This window comes from Borostomias antarcticus, assembly GCF_949987555.1.
Source record: "Borostomias antarcticus genome assembly, chromosome: 5".
Classification (NCBI taxonomy): domain Eukaryota; kingdom Metazoa; phylum Chordata; class Actinopteri; order Stomiiformes; family Stomiidae; genus Borostomias; species Borostomias antarcticus.
The window spans coordinates 5,499,406-5,526,331 of NC_140238.1; the positions used below are offsets into that span (position 1 = coordinate 5,499,406).

General features: G+C 49.7%; 1 protein-coding gene across 1 annotated transcript in view; it reads left to right on the forward strand.

Moving 5' to 3' along the window:
• LOC311308659 (AT-rich interactive domain-containing protein 1B-like) overlaps window positions 1-26,926 on the forward strand; it is a gene marked incomplete at both ends in the record, with an annotated part of 129,714 nt that overhangs the window by 3,776 nt on the left and 99,012 nt on the right. Inside the window, one exon of the mRNA XM_084437666.1 lies at window positions 16,948-17,148. Coding sequence (XP_084293792.1) covers window positions 16,948-17,148 — 201 coding nt within the window. The remainder of the gene's footprint in view (window positions 1-16,947; window positions 17,149-26,926) is intronic.

Genomic DNA, 26,926 nt, shown 5'->3' on the forward strand with positions numbered 1-26,926 from the left:
TGCCTAATTGTTTTCCTTTTGAAATGTGCAGTTGTAATTTGATCCAAGCCTATTAATAGATGCGTAAACTATTTACTTTCTTTTCATTTTCCTCATCTATTACAGGGTGTGTTGTGTGATTATCTCATGAAGAATGAGTAGATATATCAAATGAACAGAGAGTGTATAATGATGCTAGTGTGTGTGTCACATTGCTGTTAGGACAAGGAGCCTCGTACATAGTAATGAATAGAAGAATTTAGACTGCCTTATACATTTTGTATTGGGCGTGTAGTAAAGTGTGCAAGTCTTCTGTGTGTGTGTGTGTGTGTGTGTGTATGTGTGTATGAATGTGTGGTTGGGCGTGTGCAAGTGCATCATGGCAAATGTGTATTTGCACATAACTGTGTGTGTGTGTGTGTGTGTGTATGTATGCGTGTGTGTGCATGTGTGCGCCTGTGGAGTGGGTAGCAGCAGAAGCTGCTTTGTCAGCACTAGTCGACCAGGGCCAGACCCGCCGCTCGTCCACTACTCGCTTGTTTATGTTGATCTGTTTACATCCCCGGTTGGCTCTGCCAACACAGCACAGCACTGATTAGCAACAACAGAGTGAAATTTTAATTTGCTCTGTTGCTCCAGATAAGGGGCTGGCACTGTTTTCATCTTCCAGCATGAAACACAGAGCTCAGGAGTGTAATTAGCTGAGGGGTCATCCTAGGGATCCCCACGGTTTTAGTAAAATGCCAATTAATTCCGATTTGGCATAGAAAAACTGACCGCTTGCATCGGTGACAGTATATAATAATATTAGCCCACGGATTATTTTTATTTATTTATTTCTTTCTGTTCGGTGACACACTTGGGGTCAAAGGTTGTTACGCAAATGCTCTTGGATTAGTGTAGCTTTACTGTAATTACTAGAGCCACCACTGGTATGTATTTTGCAGTCAGCTTTTTTTCCTAGTACTGTGATGTGAATTGAATGTTGTCACTGAGGTGCTTTTATTATGGTTTAACTTGGAAGAACCATGCACCACTTTGACAGCATGATCAGAAAATGTGATTTGAATATCCCAAACATCGGTCCATGTTATTAAAACACAACCACACAGAAATAAAACCTCCCTATGTGGATCAAGGCGACCTATTATGTGTGTTAACTTTTCACATTTCTTATCTTGCGCCATTGCATGTCCCGGCTCCAGGCACTTGGCCTGGTAACACTTGGCAGTGTCTGGGTTCTGGGGACCTGAGGATCCGGGAGGAGAACCCCCTCTGGCATTCTGGGTATCCTCTCCTTATCAGTTGTTTCTGGTTGAAGTGCTTTAGCTGTGGACAGGCGGACGGCCGGCCTCCCCGGACTCCTCTCTGAGAGCTGTCTATTACGCTCCGACCGGGCGCTCCTACCGGAGCCGCCAGCGCACCCCTCTCCCCCCGCTCTCCCACTCGGCAGGGGTGTGAAGAGCCTGACACCGAGTGTCTTTTCTGGAGGGAGGGAGGGAGGGAGGGAGGGGAGAGCGAGATCTGGCGGCTGCGTTGGAAGCGAGTCCCGTGGAGGGGCGCCCGCTACCGAGGCAGGAGGCCGACCTCAGAGGGGAGGGGGCGGAGGAAATGTCAGCGTATTTAAAGTCGCACAGAAACGGGACGTTTGAGATCATCTAACTTACGTAGTTTGACGTATTTCCGACGCAAACAAGCTATGAGGGTGGGACATATGTTTAGAGGAATTTGTTTGGGTCATTGACAAGTGGACGGGTTTTAAGAACTTTAGACAGATTCGATAGAAGGATAGCGTTGATTGACGGGTGGAAGTCATGAGATTATTGGCCTAAAATCTAAGGTACCTGTTGTCGTCATTGCACGTGACCTACCGTTTTCCAGGAAGTAAGAAATTATATACTTTGATATAAGATTACAACAAAAGTCAATTTTTTTCAAATTTTTTTTTGGCATACATCGTTGAATAGGTGAACACTATGACCAATTATGTGAACCAAAATGGGACAGAATGCTTTTTTCATTTCTGTGCGACTTTAAAACCGTTCGGAACTTCTTCGGAAGCCAACTTCTCTGTGGAACCCTCGACTCAGCTGCCCAGCCTCTCTGACTCTACTACGAGGGGGAAAAAAAAAAGAAGACGAAATGGTGACGACGAGCGGCTGGGTGGTTCTGCTGCCCCCCCCCCCCCTCGTCTCCCCCCCCACGGGGCGTCCTGGAAAGCGATCAGGTTTCCCCTCCAGCGGGTTCGTGTGTCGGGCAGGTTGCCAGGCCGCTCGGCGGGCCCTTTGGTGGCCTCACTCACCTCCCACAATACCCCCCCCCCCCCCCACCCCCCGACCTTCAGATATGCAAATTAGCCACGTGTAGCCAGTGAATGAAAGGGCGGGCGCTCCACTCCCCTCCCTCCCTCCATCCCTTCCTCCCTCCATCCCTCCCTCCCCCTGAGGAGATCTGATTTTTCCTCTCTCTCTCTCCCTCCCTCTCGCTCTGTTTCCCTGTTTCCTCTCACTCTGCCTCCCTCCCGCTCTGTTTCCTCTCACTCCGTCTCCCCACCCGGCTCCTGTGATCCCCAGTGTGTTCCCTAAGCCAGTGTGTCCTAAAGCCGAGGGCCAGGAGAAGAGGAGATGCAGTCGAGCCCATTAGGACTGGTTCCTCCTTCACGACCTCCCCACACGCCCTCTTGGCCGCTTTCCCTGCCTTTCTCCGTGCCTCCCAGGGCCTCCTCCTCCTCCCTGCCCGTACCTGCTCGGTCTCCGCTCCCCGCTCTGCCCGCCCCGGGTCTGGACGGCCAGCGCAGGAGTACCCCCTAGGGAGGGGAGAAGCTAGGGGTATTTTGTTTGCTCTCAAATATTTATACGCAGAGAATATCTATCATCCTTGACATCGTCCACTTTCCCCTATGCCCAAGGGGAGAGTAGTAGATAAACCCAACATTGTGTGCGTGTGTGTGTGTGTATGTGTGTGTGTGTGCGCGTGTGTGTGTGAGTGTGCTTGTGGGTGCCGATGACCATCCACCAATGAGCTTGACTGATTTAGACTTGCCAGACACTGATCCAATTTCAGTCCTTGTCTGCCCCATTTTAAGATCAAAGTGATAGTTGGTTTGTTTTCATGGGGCTGGATATGTGTACTGAAGAAATTCTGCCAGTTTGGTCATTGTTTTGGGTGATGGTTGTAATAATCGCTGGCATGCATCAGTGTTGGTTCAGCTGAAACCAACTGTTTCACAATGCAGTTTCACTCTTTTCCAAACAGCAACCCTCTCTCTCTCTCTCTCTCTCTCTCACACACACACACACACACACACACACACACACACACACACACGCACACACACACACACACACACTCCAGGAGCAGGCTGGGGTTGTCCTAGTCAAGCAGTGCAACACAGTATCGACTCCCCCTCCCTCCCAGACCAAACCTCTGATTGTGACAGGCCTGTGATTACCCCGAGTGACCATGTGTGAAGGAAGGTGTGGTGATGATGATCTACAGGCGGAAAGACTATAGAGGCCACCTCTGGCTAGAGGGGGTGTCATTTACCTCAATTAAGACTGCAATCTAGTCATCAACGTCGCCGCCACTTTCCAGTCCACATGCTATAAACACTCGGGACACACTGATAAAACTGCCCCAGGGCATGGCGAAAACAGGGATGTAACCTTCAGTATTTTGGCTGAAACGTGTGTTAAAAGGAACGCGAATGAGTTGTACGTTCTGGCGTTTTTCGCTAGCGTGTTGCTCTATTCTTGCTACCTCCAGCATCTCTGAGAAGAGGCATCACTGCTGTGCATAGAGCACTGACTTAGTATTTTGGACTATTGTTCATTGCAGTATTTCTTACATCTACTGTACCCTCTGCATCATTTTTTACGTTGGCAGGAAATGCCCCGAGTTTGTATGGACGGCCAAGGCCTGCTTAAACACTGCCTCTTTCCACGCTGCCTACAGTAGGCTGTGTTTGGTCTGCTTGATGAACATCCATTGGTATTGTTAGATAAACATGCAAAGGTTACTATAATGTCAGCTGTATGTCAGAGGGTCTTCTGTTTGCCGTCTTTGTAGAGCACATTTCCATAATCGATATCGACGGTCTTGCCCATCAGAACAGTTAAGACACCCTCTGGTTGTAGGAGGAGCACGTGTGTTTCCATACAGAATTTATGAAACGCTGCTCGGAGTGCTGAGACTCCCTGAAGACCTCATGCCTTGTGATGGATGATTTTCTAATGTCGATGTTGTTAATTTGTTTTATGGCTGTCATTTGGGCCACCGCTTTGGTATTCCATGGGTGTCTGCGTGTGTGTGTGTGTGTGTGTGTGTGGGGGGGGGTGTTACATATTGTAATTTACACTTTTCTCAGAAATTGCTGAGATGTGTCAAGAATATATTTCACATTTAAAAAAATATATGTACATGTAGCCCACTAGTGGCTATATCTAGCTCAAAGGTTACAAAAAAATAGCACTCTCAAACATTTTTCCTTCCCACTCTATCTCCCTAGTCTCTCTCTCTCTCTCTCTCTGTCTATCTCCCTAGTCTCTCTCTCTCTCTCTCTCTCTCTCTCTCTCCGTCTATCTCTCTAGTCTCTCTCTCTCTGTCTGTCCCTCTAGTCTCTCGTCCTCTGTTTTCACCAACTCTGCATACTCCAGTCCCAGTCCCCCCCCCCTCTGACCTTCACTGCAGCAGTGGTAGACGGCCGCGCTGCACTCATTAACCAATAAAGATGAATAGTTCCATTACAGGGGGGGAGGGGGAAGCGAATCAGTCCAATTAGGTGTAATTAAGAAGAGGGAGGTTGAGAGGAGCTGGAGGGCAAAGGAACCTGGGCTCCAGAGAGGGCAGGGCGGTGCAGATGTGTGTGTGTGTGTGTCTTTGGAGGTGACAAAGGTTTCCCAGGCATGGGGGGTCAGTGGTAGCCCCTCTCATTGACCTCCGACCCCTAACCTGGTGTCATCCCCTCCAGTAGCCCATTGGTGTGATGAGGAAGCTTGTTAAAAGCAAGCTAGGATGTGGACGCTTGAAATGCCAAGCCAATAGCATTTCCTTAATGAACATTTTCAGATTTCTGGCCCTTAATTGGGATACCGATTTTTCTGCTGATGTGGACTTTCAATAGTATGTTTTCATATCAAGTCAAATTGCAGGGTTTCTGCATGGCTTGGAAAATCTCTCTCATCTGCCTCTCAGTGCCAAGTGTGTGCATTTTAAAATCCGTCTCGCATGACATCTGTTTGATTTATTTACCTCCCATTACCTCATACATCAGTAGATTGGTGGAATTGAAACAGCTGTACTCCTTTGGGTTTCTCTCATGTAGACTGATAGAAATAATCTACCACGAGGAGAGATGAGGTGGAAATAAGCGAGGGTACAGCGAGAGTCAGACAGGGGGAAGTGACTGTGTTGCTGTGATGAGCCATCTCCAGTGGGAGCTCTGCTTTGCCCAAATGGGAAATTTCAGTTGGGTCAATATTGTATTGTTCAGATACCGAGGAGCAGGAAGCCAAAATGAGGTACTTTGTCATTTGACAGATACATTTACACCCGGGTAGTCGTGGTATCCCAGAAAGTATTTTGTCAGCGCAGTACCCTGACAAGACTCGGGCGTTTCGACGCCTTCCAGGCCCTTAATGCATGCATGTATGTTTTCCGGAATCCTCTGTATTGGGAGTCAATTGTGCATGAGAGCGGCTCCTATTTCGCCTATGCGTGCGGAGTCGTATCCTGGCGCGCGCTGGTGTTCAGTTGGGCGTGTAGCCGTTTCGTTCCTGCCTGTGCGGCGTGCACACCGACGGCCCGTCTGTTCCCCCGCGGCCCTCCCCTGGCCCCCGGTCACGTGCGCCGGCAGGGACGAACCGCAGGGGCCCGTGCGCCGCTCGCATCACAAGCCATTACCCATAATGCCCTTTCTCGCTGCATATCATTCTCCCCGCGCTCTGACACTTATTTTATGACTGCTTACATATCAAATATTTAAATAAACACGAATATGGGGCTGGCTGACGCTCGGGGGGAGGAGGGAGGGAGGGGGGCGGGGTGTTGGAGGGGAGGTAGGGAGGGACATTCATTTCCGAGGCGGCAGCGAGAGGAGGAAAAAGGGGACCGATGGGAGGAGGTGGAGATCGGGGGGATGGGGACACGGGGAAAGAGAAATGCTTCGCTTGGCTCCAATCAAGGCGGGTGGAGGAGGTTTTTTCGCTCACACCGAGCGGCGGCGGTGGGGGCGAGCGGGCGGGCGGGCGAGCGGGCGGGCGAGCGGCAGCACAGGGGCCATCCGTCAGCGTTTCTCCCGGAGCCGAGGACGACGTTCGCCGGGGCCCCTGTGGCTCGTAAAAGCAGCCCGGCGTGGCGTACCGATATCAATCGCGTGCCAAGGAGAGAGAGAGCAGGAGGTGAAAACGGAATATAACACAACAACGTGTGGGGGGGGGGGGGAGGACAAAGAGACGAGAGGGGAGTGAGGGGGGCGGCGGGGAAGAGGGTTGATTTATCTGTGTTTCCTAGAGAGAAAGGGAGAAAGGGGGGAGAAGCAGAGAGAGAGAGAGGGGTAGAGAGAGAGAGACAGAGAGGGTTAGAGAGAGAGAGAGAGGGGTAGAGAGAGAGAGAGAGGGGTAGAGAGAGAAAGAGAGAGAGGGGTAGAGAGAGAGAGAGAGAGGGGGGGGTAGAGAGAGAGAGAGGGGTAGAGAGAGAGAGAGAGAGGGGTAGAGAGAGAAAGAGAGAGAGGGGTAGAGAGAGAGAGAGAGAGAGAGAGGGGTAGAGAGAGAGAGACAGAGAGGGGTAGAGAGAGAGAGAGAGAGAGAGGGGTAGAGAGAGAGAGAGAGAGAGAGGGGTAGAGAGAGAAAGAGAGAGAGGGGTAGAGAGAGAGAGAGAGAGAGAGGGGGGTAGAGAGAGAGAGAGGGGTAGAGAGAGAGAGAGAGAGAGAGAGAGGGGTAGAGAGAGAGAGAGGGGTAGAGAGGGAGAGAGAGATGGGTAGAGAGAGAGAGAGGGGTAGAGAGGGAGAGAGAGGGGTAGAGAGGGAGAGAGAGAGAGAGAGAGGGGTAGAGAGAGAGAGAGAGGGGTAGAGAGAGAAAGAGAGAGAGGGGTAGAGAGAGAGAGAGAGAGGGGGGTAGAGAGAGAGAGGGGTAGAGAGAGAGAGAGAGAGAGGGGTAGCGAGAGAGAGAGAGGGGGGGGTAGAGAGAGAGAGAGAGAGGGGTAGAGAGAGAGAGAGGGGTAGAGAGAGAGAGAGGGGTAGAGAGAGAGAGAGAGGGGTAGAGAGAGAGAGAGAGGGAGAGAGAGAGGGAGAGAGAGCAACAAGGTCTTCTGTTCTGGCACAGACGGCCAGTCTTCCGCCGGCGTTAGTGGGAGGCCCATTACTGTCAAGCTAATCTTAAAATAATTAATTGCGAAGTCGACGCTTTTTAAAGAGTATTGTAATTGAATCCTAAATTAGGCCTGGGAAAGAGGACACGTCCTGCTTCGCTGTGAGCCTGCTCCCATTCCCCCCCCCCCCCCCCCCCCCCTCATCCACTCCACAGAAACAGGCCTGTGTATGCAGGCCACGACGGGAAAAGGAAATGCTAATGAAATGCATATTAGGGGAAAAAGGCCCATCTATAATTTAGCTGTGCTCTTTGAATTTGAATGATGCGTGTGAGCACTGTGATTTATTTTTGTTGTGGAGTGGATAATTCTGTCAGGCTGGGCTTTTATTCTTGTAAACAAATGTGGGGAAAAAGGGAGTATAAAAGTCGAGTAATAAAGTAAACAGAATGAAATGAATAAATTCAGCTCGTGGCATGAATAATTTGCGCGGCGGAGGAAGAGAGTGAGAAGCGATGTTTCCTGGCAGAGATTGACATTTTTCTCATTTAGTTACTTCTGATTGAATTGAAAGATACCGGATTGGCCAATGGAAGGTGTGGTTATTCAGCTCGCCTTTTTGCTGTTGTTCTTTATTTACTCGTACGTCTCTTGGTTTTCTAATGTGCACACACACACACACACACACACACACACACACACACACACACACACACACACACACACACACACACATGTATTCAGCCCTCCCCATATGATGCGTTTTCTCCTACCTTCCTCCATGGCGGAGGAATGGAGACTCTAGTCTTGTAAAAGCAGCTCAATGTGCTTTCACTTATACCCCCTGCCTCCCAGATGGGACTGCCTGCCCGACCCCTACAAAATGGGTAAAACCCGCTGGATCAAAGCTCTGAGAAGGGGTCTGCCCTCCATAAACGTCTGCCTCCTCCGTGACTTGACGAGAGGCCTCGGAAGAAAGATGGTGCGTGGTTTGAGGTCAGGTAAAGGCTTGTAGCGTGGTTTTCTTCCAAGAAGATGGGAGCCATCCTTGTATAGAGGCTGAAACATCCGCTCTGCGTTTTACACTTTTTTGCTTTTAGTGCTGCTTCCATTACTTTCACTTACCAGTTGTAGACATATTTGTCAATATTTGACCAGATATGCTGACACTTTAATTTAGACTAATTAACAGTACAATTGACGTCGAAGCCTCACCTACTCTGTCCACCGTGAGAGACTACCCAATAGCTTTGTTCCCTGAGACATCTGGCTCCAGATGTTAACAGGCCGGAGCCAAACTCTACATTGTGAAATGAGACAGGCCCTGTGGCGCGACTGAAGGATTTTCTTTAGTCTCTCTTGGGAAATATGTGCATCCCTTCATTTGGGCCGGGTTTTAATGAAAATGAAAACACAGCAATAAAAGAAAATCAAGTTCAATGTTTTGGTGCGTAAAATAACTGAAATGGATGTGCGTTTTCTTCGTCATCTTAAGTACTTATCCAGACCAGTATTTAAAAACATTTTCAGCTTGTTGATCATCCATTCTGTTAGAATAAACGAGCGTAGCTGCCAGGTTTGGGGTCAGTTAGTTTCAGTCCAATCAATTTAGGAAGAAAATTCAAATCCAAATCCAATCATTGAAAAAAATATGTTTTGTAAGTTATGGTCTGAATAGACTGAATTTACATTTGTTTTATAATGGATACATACTACCTGTATATCCACTGTGAAGACCCTCCCAGTGTCCCCAGTTTTATATATACTTTATAGGATTGGAATGAAACATGTTTTGTGTGTGTGTGTATGCGCGTGCACGCACGTGTGTGTGTTGTGTGTGCGTGTGTGTGTGTGTGTGTCTGTATGTCTCTCCATGCATTAGTCTTCAGGCCTGGGCCTCATTGATCGTTCAGCTCCGCTACCTCTTGTTCTCATGCTGCACTTTGATTGATTCGGAGGTCTTAGGAGATTGGAAAAGGCCCAGGCTCACAGCTCTTCCCCTGGGGTGGCCTGGAGAGGCCGTGGGGGTCATCAGCTGCCCATTTCCGGGGTTGTCCCCAGGTCGAGGAGCCTATTCGGCCCAGGGCATACAAGCATTAAGGGGACAATCAAACCCTCCTGATGTTCTTGCCTTGTGCCGCTTGGGGTGTGTGTGTGTGTGTGTGTGTGTGTGTGTGGGGGGGGGGGGGCGGGCTTTAAGACAACCCCCCCCCCCTTCCAAACTACACATAGGAGACAGGCTAGAGGCTATCTGATACACATACACACACTTTTTTCTCTTTTGACACACACATACACACACTCTGACACCTCCTCCTCTCTTGTTATTCTCTGAGTGTATGGCGGTATGGTGTCGTTTGCCCTCAGTCCCGCTGCTACCGCGCTCGCAGTCCCTCGCCAATGATACATCAATGGCGGCGCATCACGCGTATGACGGTTGCGAGGAGGAGAGAGAGAGAGAAAAAAAATTAAATGAAAATCAATTTTTTTCTAATTAACTTTGTAAATTTCCCGCTGAGCTGTCAGACAGTGGCCCGCGCATCGTGCGGAGTCCGATAATGAAATCAATTTGGTTCAAATTGTTTCAGGTGACTTTTAATGAGTATCTAATAACCGCCGGAGGATAGAAGGTCAGAATATCTGTTTGTTGTTTTTAAAGTGATGGATCGGCCCACGGAGAAATATGGATATATCTACAGGACTGGGCCCAGCTCCAACACAGAGGCCAGAACGCAGCACTCTGTAGTATAGTGGTGAATCACTTTAACTGTGCAGTGGCTGTGTGACTGTCACATCTAAGACTCAGGTCAATGTCATTGTTTTGAATGCTGTGATTTTTATAGGCTAGGTTACACATTAGTCAATTTATACATTTGTCAATGCATGTTTAACAGAAAACTAAGCATATACAATATGCTTAGTTTAGGAGAAAGTATATTTAATAACAATAAAATAAAATAAAAATCAACCTTGAGGGAAACTAGTTTAAGGGACTCTGGTGCAGAGTAATGTGGGAAGCCTAAAAATAGAGGGGCAGACAGACCCCTACACGAAGGTCTTAAACATCTTTTCACGATTAACCTAGAGAAGAAATACATAGTTTATGATGGAAAAATGTGAAGCAAGCAAGAAATGCTACTGATATTTCGGACTATTGTTGAGGTCCCTTTCCCTCTACTTTAGGTCTTTAGGTGTGTGTTTTTTGGGGGTTTCCCTCGTTGCTCTGCCAGAAACAGGACTATAAAAGTGGAGAATCTTTTCTCTGGCTCTCCTGATAGAAGTTGACTTCTTGTCCTCTGCTGTTATTGTAAAAGCTGAACAGCTCGTTTAGTTTTGCCTTACAGGGCATACTAATGGATAACAGAGAACGCCCCCGTAGGAGTCTTTAACATCATTTTGTGAGTCCGCACTCTAAATACTCACTTATGTATTTTCCTCTCTCTCTCTCTCTCTCTCTCTCTGAACACATTACGGTGAATAAGCATTGCTAATTCGTAAACACAGTCAGTGATTTGGCCTCATTTATAATTATTGGAGCCGAGTACACCGTTCCCCTCCAAGACCATTCTATTAGCTAAGGTGGTGATTTCCCTGAATAAGCGGGTGCATATTTAATATCTGCGTTGTGGACGGGCAAAGTCTCAAGAGGTGTGGAGGGAAAAAAAACTGGGCCTTTCCACGATAAACAAATAGCCTGTCTTCTCTCCTTGGGGCGATGTCATTATTGTAATTTTTTCCTTCTCTCCCTCCTTCATATTGTTACGTAACATTGCCGTTGTTTTCCCAGCCTCTCGCAGACAAGAGTGTGTGTGGGTCTGTGCGTGTGTTTTTTTTAATGAGTGTTTGTTTGTGTGTGTGTGAGAGAGAGAGAGAGGGCAAGTCGAGCGCATTCTTCTCATGCCACAGCTTCCGTCAGACGAAATAGCTCCGTGGCGTCTCGCCTCTTTTTCCCATGGTTCCCGCCGGCAGGAGGTATGTAGCGTCCGGCGTTCGGACGCATGGCAGCTCCGCCGAGGGACGGGGAGAGCTCGGGCGCCCGCCCCCGCGTCAATACCGCCCGCCTCCTCGCCAATACCGCCCGTCGGGGCTTCAAGCTGCTGCGTTGACCCCTGTCGCCTCAGAACATCGCTGTTTTTACGCCCCCAGAGCCTGGACGCTCTCCCGAATCCAGTCCCGGGGTTATGACAGACCCCCAAGAGCTGGCGCTACGTGTATCTGTCTCGCCGCCGCTGCGGTAGACCCAGCGCCGGGCGTCCAGCCCATCCAGGAACGCCGTGTCCCCGCCGGGCATCTGAGGACGCCGCCTCGCCGGCAGATCCGCGCTCCGTGCCGTCGCTACCTCATGGCCGTTCATCGTCGGCAAACAAGAGCACTTTATTTGTTTTGCCTCCCTAATGGCGCGTTGGCGGGCGCATTAGCCTCATCTCGTCGTGCCAGCCGGATTCTGTTCCATCTCTCTCTCTCTCTCTGTCTCTGTCCCCATCTCGGTCCCTCAGGAGGAGAAGGGCTCCTGCCACCTCCTGACCCCAATCTCACTTGAGACAGATGAAGCAGCCTCCCTCTCTCCCTCTCTCCCTCCTTCCAATCCTTCCGTCCTCCGGCCCGATGGCGTCGGCACGGCGGGCCCCGAGGAGCCAGGCGGCGGGGCCTTCTCTCCCGTATGCGCGCGGCGGGGGCGCCTTTCCGTGCGCCCCCCCGGGGGGGGGGGTGGACGCGTTGTAAATATTGGTGTCAAACGTGGAGGGCACCCTCACAGATCGCCGTCTCAGCAGACGGAGCGCCAGGGAGAGCAATTACGCGCTCGAGGCCCAACACAATGGCGCGTCAGCCCACCACCCGACAACAGGCTCTTATCTGTCTGTCCTCTCTCTCTCCCTCTCTCTCTCTCTCTCTCTCTCTCTCTCTCTCTCGCTTTTTATGTCACTTTTCTCTCCTCTATTCTCTAGCTCTCTATTAGTCTCTCCCTCTGTCTTGCTATTTATACTATACCTCTCACATATCTCCTCTCTCTCTCTCTCTCTCTCTCTCTCTCTCTCTGTCTCTGTCTTCTCTAAGCTCATCCCCCCCTCTATCTCTCTCTCTCTGGTAATTTTATGCATCTCATTCTTTGCCGGCCTTCATGCATAGCTGCCTGTGCCGCCCATGACTGCTGGGCTGAGAAAAGGCAATTTGCCCCACCATAGGTCCCCTAGGGCCACTCACGCGCTCAACACTGACATCCTCTAAGAGACTCCCATTGTAAAAGGCAATCGTTGACGTGTTAAGGAGAGTGAGGTTCTGTCTTCGTAGGGGGGGAAAAAAAAGCAATGCACTCTGAATCCTTGGAAGTCTTTTAAAGAGCCTTCTTTTAAAAACGCTCCTCTTAATGTTGCTAGTAGTTGGACCGCAATGCACTGCACTGTTCAGGAAGGGAGAATACACAGAGCTACTTTGTTCTTGGCCCATGAGATAACCCATGACACAACCCACTCGGGCTGGGGGTTGAGCATCATAGACCATGTCAAATACTTTCCGTATGTATTTTGCCTGCTCATTACTCCCCGCAATGCATAACTTATGTCGAAATGACTTCAAGCGGGATGTCAAAGTGAAAAACCCCAGTCTGACTTGATTGTCTCTGTCACCGCTGTCGGGCAGCGAGGGGTTAACGCGCCCGCTCCCCTCCGTATGATGACATCAGTATTGTCTTTGCATCCATGAAATTAATTTTCTAATCTTAGTCAGCAGGAGCAGGGAATTTGCACACATTAATATGGAGCACGATCTCGACTCCCACTCCTACCCTGCGGTGTCTGTCTGTCTGTCTTGTCTGTCTGTCTGTCTGTCTGTCTGTCTGTCTGTCTGTCTGTCTGTCTGTCTGTCTGTCTGTCTGTCTGTTTGTCTCCCCCTCATTCTCCCTGTCTCTCTCTCACCCTCTCTCTCTCTCTGTCTGTCTGTCTGTCTGTCTGTCTGTCTGTCTGTCTGTCTGTCTGTCTGTCTGTCTGTCTGTCTGTCTTTCTCTCTCTCTCTCCCTCTCTCTCCCTCTGTCTCTCTCTTCTTCTCTCTCTCCCTCTCTCTCGCTCTCCCTCTCTCTCTCTCTCTCCCTCTCTCTCTCGCTCTTTCTCTCCCTCTCTCTCTCTCTCCCTCTCTCTCCCCCTATCTCCCTCTCTCTCTCTCTCTCTCTCTTCTCTCTCTCTCTCTCTCTCTCTCTCTCGCTCTTTCTCTCTCTCTCTCTTTCTCTCTCTCTCTCCCTCCCTCTCTCTCTCTCTCTCTCTCTCTATCTTGAAACAGCTGGCCCAAATCACTTGGGTTTCAGGCTAAATGCAAGCCAGGTTAGCTTGTCTTATGGAACTGTGTCTAGTGATGTCACGGGTCAGAAAATGACACATTCTATCTTAGTGCAATAATAATGTTTCAGTAATAATGTTTTTACTACTCATAGAAAAACAGGTTTATACAATCTGGTTACTATACAGTCAGAATCAGAATCTTAACCAAGTTTTTTTATTTGTTTTAGTCAATTGGTGCATAACACTGATGCAGACAAAGTTAGACAGGGTGTAAGGACAAGACAGGACAGTGCAAATGGGCATTGCTAAATACAATACAAAATAGGTAAGTAAGTAAGTAAATAAGTACCGGTAAGTAGGCTAAGTAAGTAAGTACCGGTAAGTAAGTAAGCCTTTTGAGAACCAATGTTGCTCAAAAATGAGAAAAAAATGTTTGTAGTGGCCCATAGGGCAGGAGCCTATCTCCTGTCTCTATAGCGTGAGGCAGCTTGACGTACAAGTACACCCCTGGACATGACGCTAGTATAATACAATATACAAAGTACAATACAAAATACAATATATAAAATGGTGTGCAATGACTGTATATACAAGATGTGTACGGAGTGTTAATGTGTGAGCTTCGCACTGACAATATATTGATTATGAGTGTTTGTGTATGTTGCTGTGTTCCTTGGTCTTAGTCTGACTACTGGACTGAGGGCTGACCTTTCAGCACTGGACCACTGTCTCTGTGGGTGTGTGTGTGTGTGTGTGTGTGTGTGTGTGTGTGTGTGTGTGTGTGTGTGTTGGGGAGTGGGCAGTAAATAACTATGATGAAGGCCGTGTAGAGGCAGGTGGTGATTTGGTCATCTGTGTGAAGGACAGGGAGGCAGTGGTCACATTGTGTGTGTTTGTGTGTGTGTGTGTGTGTGTGTGTGTGTGTGTGTGTGTGTGTGTGTGTGTGCTCTTAGTATGTTAGTCTCTTCTACGCTGAGTTTCATTTTTTTTATTATGCTTAATGTTTATTTTGATTTTGTCTTGTGGACTTTCACTATCTGTCCTACGTATTCCTTTTTTTTGTTGTGAAGCGCATTGTGTTGCATTCATGTCTGAAATGTGCTATACAAATAAAGTTTGAATTGATTTGATTCATGCTCTCTCCTCCCCTGCAGAGTCACTCACACACACATGCTCTCATGCTCTCTTTATTTACTCTTTCACACACAACAAGAATGTGCAAGGGGAATTTTTTTTTTTAACAATCAATGAAAGACTTATCGCTTTGCACTGAAAATGAGATTAAAATCATAAACATTTCCTACTATTGTTTTGTGTTCATTTGATTTTGTTGTGTGAAAGCTGTTGTTTTACAATCCACACAGCTCAGTTTTGTGGCACGTTTTGTCTTTGCAGATGACTTTGCTCATAAAGGTGAAGGCAGTACAACCATTTTGAAGTCATAAAATCGCAGTCAATAGAACTCTGAAAAGCAATTTAACAGATTTCACCTCAGTAATTTTGTGCGTGTTTCTTTTTTTTTTTATAGCTTAGTTTTGCAATAAGCTCACGAGAGTTGGCAACTGCAGGAGTTCATACATTCAATTGAAAATTTAGCTCAGAATTAGTCTTGTCTCCAACACCTCAGCTGTATGGCATGCCCAGATGAACAAAGCTGAAAAACTACATCTGAACAAATAAAACAATTCTACAGTAAACAGTATTCTGTTTTATCTCCTGTCCCTCCTGGCGAACAAAAAAAAAGAAAAACATGATTCAATTCTTATTATTCATTTTTCGACAGTACAGCCATTTCTCCAAGGGCAAAACATAATGTTTCAATTTGACAAATTGTTTGTTTTTTGGCATTGTGAGAGAGACTGTGGGCCTATCTCTAGAAATAGGCTGCAGCGGGCGGAAATGTAGTGGAACTTAACATGACAGCATTATAAGAGAGGTAGTCTGGGAAATCTTGGAATCCGTATCTTAATGTGTTTTATGTCTCTAGCGTTCATCTTTTACACTTGGTGCTTGTGTTTAACTACTATGTGTGTATGTGTCACGTGCACACACCTACAGTACATACACCCTCCATACCAGGACGTGCACCCGTCCATGCCAGTGTGTGTGTACGGACGCATGCAACTGGGCTTCATTGCCTTTCCGTTCTCCATTCCCATACCTCTGAAGTCCTTTTCCACATCCATGGAGCTCTTGAGTGCCGAGGTCGGGCTTAGTGAACCTGGCAGCAACACGATGGGATTTGCTGATGTCATACTCAGCTTTTTTTGTGGGCGGGGGGGGGGGCAAACGGGAAACCTCTAGAGAAGGAATGGTGAGGGGGAAGAGGGGGAGTGTGAGAGGAGAAAGGGGGAGAGGGGGGGGGGGTGAGAAGAGAGGTGAGAGAGGCGGGGTGTGACCTGAACCGTGCTCTATATTGTGGTGGCACAGTGCCCTGTATTTGCAAGCATTATTTTTGAGCGCGGTGCCCTTTAGCCACAGATTCCACCCTCATAAATAGAAGTATGTGTGTGTGTGTGTGTGTGTGTGTGTGTGTGCGTGTGTGTGTGTGTGTGTATGTACTGTATGTGTAGAGCGTCACCCTTTAGCCACAGACTCCACCCTCATAAATAGAAGTATGTGTGTGTGTGTGTGTGTGTGTGTGTGTACTGTATGTGTAGAGCGTCACCCTTTAGCCACAGACTCCACCCTCATAAAAGGAAGTACGCGAGTGCGTGTGCATACGTAGGCGCGAGCACGTCAGGGCCGAATGGAGAACAACCGTGTAACAATATTATTATGCCCGAAAAGCCTCAGTATCCAAAGTTTACATTCGGACAACTTTTTATGTAACGCAATGCTCAGTCTGCAAAATACAGCCTCTTTGGAGAGCCGGGGCCTAGCGCTGGAGGGCCTCTGCGTGTACGGCCGGTCCCCAGTGCCGGTCAGCGAGTCCGAGGCCATGCCGAGCCGGGGATGAGGAGGGGATGAGGAGGTATTGTTGAGGGAAGGAGGGAGGAGAGAGGACGAGCGGGAGAGGACCCCTGCGCGTCTGACCGAGACAGGCAACAGCTGGAAACAAACGTCATAAATCACCCACGATCCTTCACGGCGGCGTCGAGGGGGAGCGGGAGAAATCACCCTGCCGCATTATCTGGCTCGCGTACGAACCTGGGCGCTGGCGGCTGACGGATTAGCGTTAGCCCTGCTGACACGCCGCGCCGGAATTTTCCGTCGACACACCGGGGGAACCTAAAGCACTCTAAAAGGATCCGAAACGCCTGCAAGGAACGAATCGCGGATTCGGTGTCGGCGTATGACTGCTGTTCAAACAAAAAGGAATGCATCGTTTTATTTGTACCACATAGGCCACTGTAGTTCACTGATGTCCTCGTCTCCCCTCCGTGTTGTACAGGTGGGCTCTGTGGACTTCATGGCTATGAAGCGTTCCCAGCTCTACGGGATGGGCGGGAACCCCTACTCCCAGCAGCAGCAGCAGCAGGGCGGGCCCTATCCCAGCCAGCCATACGGATCGCCCCCCTCGCACCGATACCCAATGGGGATGCAGGGGAGGGGTCAAGTGGGCATGGGCGGGATGCAGTATCCTCAGCAGCAGGTATGTACCGTACTGTACTGTACTGTAGGCCAGGTTCATACTGGAGGATGGATCTTAGATGAAACTCTTCAGAACTTACTGTATCTTACAATGACTCCTCCCTCCCTGATGCTTAACTGGTGATATGTGTGTTTTGTTAATAGGCATGTCGATGAGTATCATGTCGAGTGTGTGTGTGTGTGTGTGTGTGCGTGTGTGTTTGTGTGTGTGTCCGCATACAGTGTCTTCTGTGACTGACCATGACCGTGTTGAGTGTAGCCGAGTTGAATTGATTAAAACTCACTCCTCATTATAAATACTGCCCACCGGCGCCATCGATTCGCTAGCTTTTCGGCGGCGTAGCTCGTTTGTGTTCATGAGAGGTCGTCATGTGCGTTGGCACGTCGGAGGACCCCGGGTCGAGCCCGGCGCGGGGCAGGTGAGGGTGGAAGCGATCGTGACGGGCGACGCGGCGCCGCCCTTGACAGGAGCACGCGGCGCCGGGCGCGTTGTCACAGACATCATCCGCCGGCATCACAGCGGGATACTCGTTTCTCATTTCCGACGCTCCCGAGCCCGTAGCATGGAAGGCTGGGAAGTGTTCCGTTTTCAGATTGAGCCCCTGTAAAGTGGCAGGCACCGATGCGTCGCCTTGCCTTGTCGCCGGCATCTGGAAGCGTAGTTGACGTTCGTCAATGAACTCCCCACAGACTCCCAGTAGGATGGGTTGGGTTTTGATGTCTGGGGTGTGTGATGATGAAACCCAGCTCTGGAATGCCTCATGTGCAGTAAACATCTCTCGCTCTCTGCCAGAGCCAGTAAACATCAGACCCTCGAGAGCCACGCTCTTCAGATACAATGGGGCAGTGTTACAGACAATAGTGGTTTTGTCTGTTTTATGGACCCTTTAAGTAAATCCCATTTGGAGTCGGTGTTTGTGAGAGGAGGTGGGTTGTTCATGTGGGTGTTTACGCGTGTTTGTGTTTTTGTACATGTGTGTGGTTGTGTGTGTGTGTGTGTGTGTTTTGTGTGTGTGTGTGTGAGAGAGAGAGAGACAAGAGAGTGCGTCTGTGCACTGTGTGTGCATTTTGCAAATGCATCATTGTGTGTGTGTGTGTGTGTGTGTGTGTGTGTCCGGCAAGTACAGTAGTTAGCTAGAGCTTGGTCTCTGAATAGACTGTGGGGACAGTAGCTCGCGTCAGCTGTAAAATTCATAGCTCTGCCATCAAAGCGGGCCGAGCTATTCTGGGTGGAACGCGTCCTCCTGCCACTCCGCTATATTTAGCCTGGATTGTTGGTCTTCATTGAATGCGTCTCGCGATGGCTCTCTAGAACACATGGCGCAGGCACAGAGAGCAAATGGGGGCGTTCGATTGGACGATGGAGGGGAGGAGGAGGAGGAGGAGGAGGGGAAGGAGGAGGGGAAGAGAGACAGAGACTGACAGATGGACGGAAAGACTAACGGACAGGTGGTTTTCCTCTGAAAAGCATTTAGGCTAAAAAATACACACATGCGGCGACCGACGCATCCAAACACACACACACACACACACACACACACACACACACACACACATTTTCTCTCTCGCCCACAAAACCACACACACACACACATACACACACATTCACTCTCTCGCACACAAAACCACACACATACACACACACACGCACACACACACACACACACACACACACATTCTCTTTCTCGCACACAAAACCACACACACATTCTCTCGCACACAAAACCACACACACACACACACACACACACACACACACACACACACACACACACACACACACACACACACACACACACACACACAATGCACATATACACACACACACACACACACACAGCCGCCCCCTCTGTAGTAGAGAGACTCTCCATTGTTGAGTCTTTGCTCAGTACACAGTAATCCAGAGAGTTAACAAAGCAATAGAGGAATGTCCCCTTGTGCTCTTTAAACCATTTCCATGATTTACCCTCCCATTCTCATGTTCAATATTAGCTCCGGCAATATTAGGCTCATTGTTTTTCCTGATTAGAGCCAGACCCCAGGGCCCAGCTAGCTACAGTGGCTGGGCCCGCTCTGCAGACGAGCGCAGGCCACATCAGAGAGCGTAATCAAGCTGGAGCGCTACACTCCTGTCTGGCTCATGCGGATGACATCAGCATACTGCTCACACATGCACCAGAGACCCGGCCCAGAGTAGTGGGGTTTTTTACATGTAAGACACACAGATACACACACACACACGCACACACACTCAAGTCACATAATAAACATGCAAACACACTCATGAAACAAAATTCCAGTCATTCCAGTCTGGTGAAAACTCCAAGGTGCGTTACATTGGGGAGAACGACCATGGGGCAGGCAATCACAGAGCCGCCAAGCAATATAATTAGTGAAATAGAATTACTTGTTATCCCTGGCTATGGCCAAGGGAGCCGGCTTCTAAAGTTCTAATTATCTACCGCTGACATTGAAGCGGAGGCACCAGAGTGTATTTGTGAAATACAACTAGCTGAATGTAATGAGTTTACAGAGGGAAAGATGGAATCGTGTGGATTATTTCATACGTACAGTAGTGTTTAGTGCAGTTTAACAAATAGAGGAGCATTCTTTCCTGTCCAGAGATGGGGGTGAGTTCAGTACAAAAACACTCTTGGCGGAGATGTATAGAATCTGACAAGGCACCTAGTAATGCCCCATGATGCATTGTGCTCCTGGCAGATGGCGTGCTGTGTGTTGTGTGTGTGCGTGTGTGTGCGCGCGTGTGTGTGTGTGAGAGCATGGTCGTAGACTGTGTGTAGGCTGGTCCCACTATGTGAAATTATGACACATGCGTCAGTATTACATCACCACTACAACATTTCAACTCGGTCATTGATTTATTAGAATATCATCAGAGCTGTAATACCCGATAGAAAGGATACTCAAACTATACTTTACTAATATCATGGCTGCATCTAAAGGCATTCACTACGGCCAGTGCTCATCCTCCTGCTTCCCAGTAACAGTGTGTCTGGGTTTGATGTAGTGGAGGAGGGTGGCGGGGGGGGGGGGGGGGGGTTCTCTGCTTCCTGTTCGGTATATGTCTGTGTGTGTGTGCACGTGCGTGTGTGTGTGTGTGTGTGTGAGTAGAGGCATGGCTTCTGTCCGAGGCAGTGACAGGGGCTGTGGATGAGCTCTTTCCCAGGTCTACTTCCCCCCTGGGGGGGGTCCGGCCACCATCGCCACCCCACTGACGACAGCCTTGAGCACCGGAGCGAGGCACTCAGGAAGGGAAGGGACTGGCAGCTCCTCTATAGAGGGCTATTACTCACACACACACACACACACACACACACACACACACACACACACACACACGCACACACACACACGCACACACACACACACACACACACACACACACACACACTCTCGTAGCCCACGTGCCCTACTAAAGAGCGAGCTCTTCACCAGCCAGTCATTTGAAGCAAGCACAGGTACTGAACTGTTTTTATCTCTGAAAAAGCCTCCGCCCTGAAGCAAATGTGCGGATGCCTTCAATTAGGCGAAGTGAGCAATATGTGGGTATGCGAGCGCTGGGGAAGAGTGTCTGCTTAGTCTGTGTGTGATTGTGTGTGAGTGTGTGCGTGTGAGAGTGTGTGTGTGTGTACGTGTGTGTGTGAGAGTGTGTGTGTGCGTGTGAGAGTGTGTGTGCGCCACCTGAGTGACGGCACGCCGCGTCCGTGGGAGGCAGAACAAACAGATCACACGGAGGCAGGAGAAGCGGCCTGTGTCTGATGACAGGACGAGGATGCCATTTTGTTTGGATGTGGAATGAACTTGAAAGCAAAAAGGCTGCCAATTCCAACTGTAATTTCCTGTGATGTCAAAGTTGGCAGACAGAGACGAAAAGGAATTTGAAGGAAACATTAGTGTTTGATGTGAGAGGGGGAGGAGGAGACAGCGAAAAAAGAGATTGCCTCTGAAATGAAAGAGGGAGAGAGAGAGAGAGAGAGAGAGAGGGGCGCGGGGGGGAGGTGGTGTCACCAAAGCCAGAAAGAAGCCATTACTGGTTGCTGCCGCGCGGCCCTTACACACTCGGCCAAGTTAATAGAATCCCACCGTTTACGCCGTGAGAGGAAACGCGGTCGGCCTGCACCCAGGAAAAGAGACCTCTGCTTCTATTCAGCCTCCCTTTTCTTTGCCGGGCGCCGCTCCGGTTCTCGTTCGGAGCCCGACGCCAACTCGCGTCCTCACCCCTTCCGCCGTCTCCTTGGCGTGAGTTTAACCTTGAGGTGTGATGCGACCCCTTTCCACCCCCCCTCTCACTGCCCCCATATTCCATAAAAAAAATATTAAAAAAAACCTTTTCTCCCACTCCGCCAAAATGGGATCTCATCACCTCGCGGGCCAAGCGGGTATCGACTGTTGAGAATTAGATGGGTAATTTATGGCATTGATTGAGCCCCGCGCTTCCGCTGCTGGTGAGGAACACTCGGAGCCAGTGGAACCACTTAGGAGCCGGGGCGGCTTGTCTTTGGGGTTAATGCACCGAGTGCTGGGCAGCTTGACGAATGGCCCGGAGCCCTGGATAAATCAGCCCTCTGCCAGAGAAGAGAGGGAGAGGAGGAAGGGACGAGGGGGGAAAAAGAGGGGAAGAGGACCAACGGGGGCCGGTCTGGCCCGGCAGAACCTCCTTTGAAAGGCTTTTGAAATGTTGAGGGCCTGGTCTTCAAAGCCGCCCGCTCTCTTCCTCCAGACCCTCCCGCTACCCAGGCACCCCGGGCCTCTCTGCCGCGACGCAATTAAAACAGAGGACATTAAACGAGGCGAAAGGGATCGAGGGAAGGAGAGAAAAAGAGGACAAGGATACAGAAGGTCTGATAAATTAAGGTTCCTCCGCACTGTAGAATAGATGAAGTTTCAGGATCAATTAATGAGTGAGGTACCCGACGCACGTCAGTGGCTCTAATAGCCTGCGCTCGTTTGTTACTTTTATTACCCTACTGTTCCACGGGCCTCGTCCAATCAGCCGTGGCCGCCGAGGACGCCACGTGGCCATTAGCCTGAGATAAAAACGTCCCTGTACGTCATTCGTCACCCGACCAGTACATTGTTTCTTCCTTAGACTCGCGTTCTGTTGTAATTCCTCTGTCAGTCAAATGCTTATATTGGTTTAGAAGTAGTATTTTGGGAACTTTCTTTCCAAATTACCTTGTTGAATGTAAGAGGTGAGAAGTATGCTTATACTTTCTCTTGCTGTATGCCTGGGCTGTAGGCAAACTTCAACTGCAGCTACTAATGGTGTGTAATGGGTATGGGTTTTCACTGTCAGAATGGTATCGGACTGCGATGGTTCCTTCTTAGAATATCTTGCAGCGTCATACTTTGTATGGCCTCTATTTGTATAGAAAGCCAGCAAGCAGTCGAACAAAATGAGGCTGTTTTGCTTTGAGCAAATTGAGAGTTGGAGATGGAGTACAGTAGAAGGAGAGAATGAAAGACAGAGATGAGAGAGAGAGAGAGAGAGAGAGAGCAGCGAAGCGAGTGCTTTGTCTCTTTGCAGAGTTAGAGGGATTAGTCTCCTCTCTCTAATTGGCCCTCCGGAAATTCATCTTCATTTTGGTTCAGATTAGAGGTAGAGTTATACAGGTCAGGTCTGCCCCATCACTTCCACGTTTGCGTTTCATCTCAACCAAAGCCTCCATTCTGTCTCTTCTGCTCTCTAGACGTGGACCTGGGTGTCCTGCTGGGTGATTAATCACGTCTCAGCCATATTCCTAAGTAAAGCGTTTGCCAGGCAACTTTCAAATGAAACTTTTTGAAGCACGGCAGGTACATAATGAGGTTTTTCGCTCATTTCCTGTCTTTCTTATTCAACAATATCGAAACATTTTGGTGCCAGACGCGGTCTCTTTGTCTCACAAGGGCTAACGGGTCTGTAGGGCTTGATAGAAGCTGACGGGTCACAATGCCACTTCCAAGACCGTTTCACATAGCTATATCGACACCCTCGGCTTTTACAAGTGGCTATCCAAGCAGTTAGCAGATGTGTCCTTTGGCAGGCTGAAGTATAATCTCATGCCCTGATGTGAACCACTAATAACGAGGCGAAGTGTTTGAACTAGCAATGTGTGGTTAGCCTGCCCTATATTAAGAATGTCATTGACACGGCTCTCACACAAGTTGGAGCGTGTTGAAGCAGCACACTGTGTACAGTAGCAATGTGTAGAAGAGCTGTACTGCGTATCGACGATGACATTCTAGTTCTGTTTCTCTTTCGACAGTGAAAAAGAGTAAATGTGCGCACATCCGATCCTGTTTTTAGGCCAGGTGCTGGATCAATATGGGGAATAACTTGAAGGTTCAAAAGATCCGCACACTGGATTAATGCTCCCAGTATTCTTTTATTGGCTACAAACAACGTTTCAACCGCTCAGGTCTTCATCAGGCAACTTTACAAATTCAAATAGGCTGACAGGTATATATATACTCAGTTGATTGGCTGAGAGCCAGTGACATCAAAACTGACATCATAGCCTGGCAGAACTGGTTCTTGTAGTTCTTCGTTTTTCCTTTTGTAGGCTACTCATCTCTGGGCCTACAACAAGGAGGCAGACGTCTCTTTTGACCGTGACATATTTTCAGTATGCGGACTATGTAGAGAATCTTCCTTATTGACGCAACATTTGATTTTTTTTCACACAGATGGAGTCTAAAGTTACAGTATGTAGCTTGAAGCTTTCTCTTTGTTCATCACACCCTGCCTCCCTCTCTCTCTCCTCCTCCTCCCTTCTCCTCCTCGAGGAGCCAGAGAAAACCTCCCATCCCCTCTCCAGGATCACAGGCTAAAAATCTAAATTCCTCTTCCCCCACAGACACCAGCTTATTCAGGGTCAGCCAGGAGGGGAACGGCAACATCTTCCCCCACATGCATTTTCTGTTCTTTCTCTCCCGTCTGCTGTTCTCTGTCACCCCCCCCCCCCACCTCCTCCTCCCCCTCCCTCCTCTCCGTTTGTTGGCCCTGGATTGAGGTCAGGAGTTTAGTGGGGGAAAAACGTTTGAATCTGTGGCACGGGCCCAGATCCTAGCAAAGTGGTGTTGTTCACACACACATTACAGAGCACATTAACCTCGCTTTCTCCTCACAGACGTCTCCATTACAGCTCCCCGTCTCAACCACAGCCACCGCAGTGCCAGTTAGCAATAAAAAGCTCCACAATGGACCAGCCAAACCAACTCGCTCTCCCCCCCTCCATCGATTGGAGAGCGCAGAGAGAGAGAGAGAGAGAGAGAGAAAGGGTAGGGGAGAAAGAGCGGGAGTAGCGTCGCGCGGGTGTACGTATACGAGTGCACACATACAAGTACACACACGCCCCAGACAAAAACAAGATCCAAGGCCGGCAGATATGAATAAAAACCACAACCACACGTTTGAATCAGTCGATGAAACACAATCAACTTCCACTCAGGCCCGGTGAATAGTTTCTTTTCAGACGGCGAATGCAATGTTGATGTTGTCGGAAGGTCGATAGCCCGAGCCGGCCGGCCTTGGAGCGCGTGATCTGCGTCGCCCGGTGAATGCGCGGCGTAAACACCCGTCGACGGGGATGTGTAAGTGCATTCATACGGGCGCCGCGCTACGAAAACCACACGCTGCACAACGCGCAGCCTCGCGCTCGTAAACCTGGAAGATATTATGAGTCGTTTACGGCTAATTAGCATTTCTTATGACACTTCTAACCTCCTAATGTCTATGGCGCATGTGTTATGTTATGTCATGATGAGAGAGTACTGGAGCTTTTCTTCTGTCCCCATTAGTCTTACCACATCCTGCCACCCGCCTCCCTCTCTCTCTCTCTCTCTCTCTCTCTCTCTCTCTCTCTCTCCCTCTCTCTCCCTCTCTCTCTCTCTCTCTCTAACGGGGCTCTCCAAGGGCAGCTCATTCTTGAAGTGTCAAGTGGCTGGCGTACAGAGAATAGAGAGAGCGAGCGAGAGCGAGAGAGAGGGGGATCAAAGGAGGCAGACAGAGCCGAGGTTAGTCACCTTGGGAGATGCGGCGATGTAATCTCCCCCCTTCTCCCTTATGTTTAATCATGAGCCGCGATTGTTGATCGCCGCGGCGACTCGCATCTCATTTGGGCGGCTCACCTCCGCGCCGTGCGTGCGCGTACGTGGGGGAAATTAAAAAGGGGGGGGGGGGGCGGGGGGTAGCGGCCTCCTTATCCTGCCCTCGCATCGCTAACGGCCTGTAGTGCTTACTCAGAGAATAACGCTTGATGGTATCGCCTCAAGTGGCGTAGCGGGCTGATTTGTAGCGCGGCGAAGTGCGCCGATAACCTTTGTTAGGCGCCCGGCGTGCAATCGAGGCTCGCTCGGCACGCACGGGCCGGCGCTGATGCCTCGGAGGCGGCAAGAGACAGTCAATGGGTGTTCATTGTAGGCGTGCCGATAACCTTTAGCGTTGGGGCCCCGCTGTGAAGCCTGGGTAATGTATGTTTTGTTGCCCTGCGTCGACATGGTCACCTGCAGATGCTGGAGTTTTTAGGTGTTTTTTAGGAAACACTTTTTGTGCATGTGTGTGTGTGTGTGTGTTTGTGGGAGGGGGGAGGCAGTGTGTCTGCCCTTGGGTGTCCCAATTGTCCTCTCCTTCACACCAGTTTCTCTTAACATCTATCTTCTCCCCTCCTCTCCTCTCTCCTTCCCGTACTCCTGGTTCACTCCTCCCCCCTCTCTCCCTCCACTGCCGCACTCTAAACCTCATCCTCTTTTTTTGCGTGTCCCCCTCTTCCCTCTCTCTCTCTCTATGTCCCCCTCATCCCTCTCTTCTCTCTACCTATCTCCGTCGCCCTCTGCTGCTGCTGCTAACTGCCGGGCCGTGATCCGTGACGGGAGGGCGTTAGCCGCGCTAGCTAGCGTGCTAATGCTAATGCTAATGCGGCCCTCTGTATGCCTGTCATGTCCGTTCGGGCTGCTTAGCGCTCTAACGCTGCTCTGGTTGGCCGGATCCATATGTCACTCAAATGGGCAACCTGTACTCTGGCGACGGCCCCAGTCGCCTAGCCAGCCGTATCGCCGCGGTGACGGAATTATGAAAATTCCGTCTATGCTCATTGGCCCGATTGAATTACAAGCTGTTTTTTTTTCCTCTCTGTTCTAAGCAGGCGGTCTGTGGCGTGCACGCGCGCACGCGCACACCCACACGCACACACACACAGTCTGTCATACTGAACAAGGGTTACCTTGGCGGCGTGGCCGTTTCCATTGACAACGGCGGCATATTGCGGGCTTTTGTTTCCTGAGGTGTTGTGTTTTGATACTGTCGATTTTTGATAGATCCCTGGGATTCCTCTGTGCATTGTCCTGTTTTATTGGTCTGCGCTCGAAGCCTCGGCGTTTATGACGTTGGCGTTCCATTCAGCGGTGTATTACTGACATTTCAGGGCTCTGCTTTGAACCGTAGATTTTCACACATTGTGTTATACCGTTTTACTGTGTTGCAAACCTTTGTTTTCTACATGTATGTAGCGTTGGGAGAGACTCGGTGAGGAGAAAGACGTCATGGCCGTATTTCAACGTGATTGCAGTACAAGGCCCATCCAGACGTTCTGCAACTGCCATAACAGAGGGCGTGTGCCGTCTGCAGAGCTAACGCTCCTTACCCCAACGCGCGCCCGACAGGTCGTCGCTTGTCGAGGTTTAATTTGTCTCCCTCAGTCTGAGCCTCACCTGGCAGGGAGGAGAGGAAATGCCAGCCCGGGGTTGTCATGGACAGATTACCATGGCGGCTAATCCTC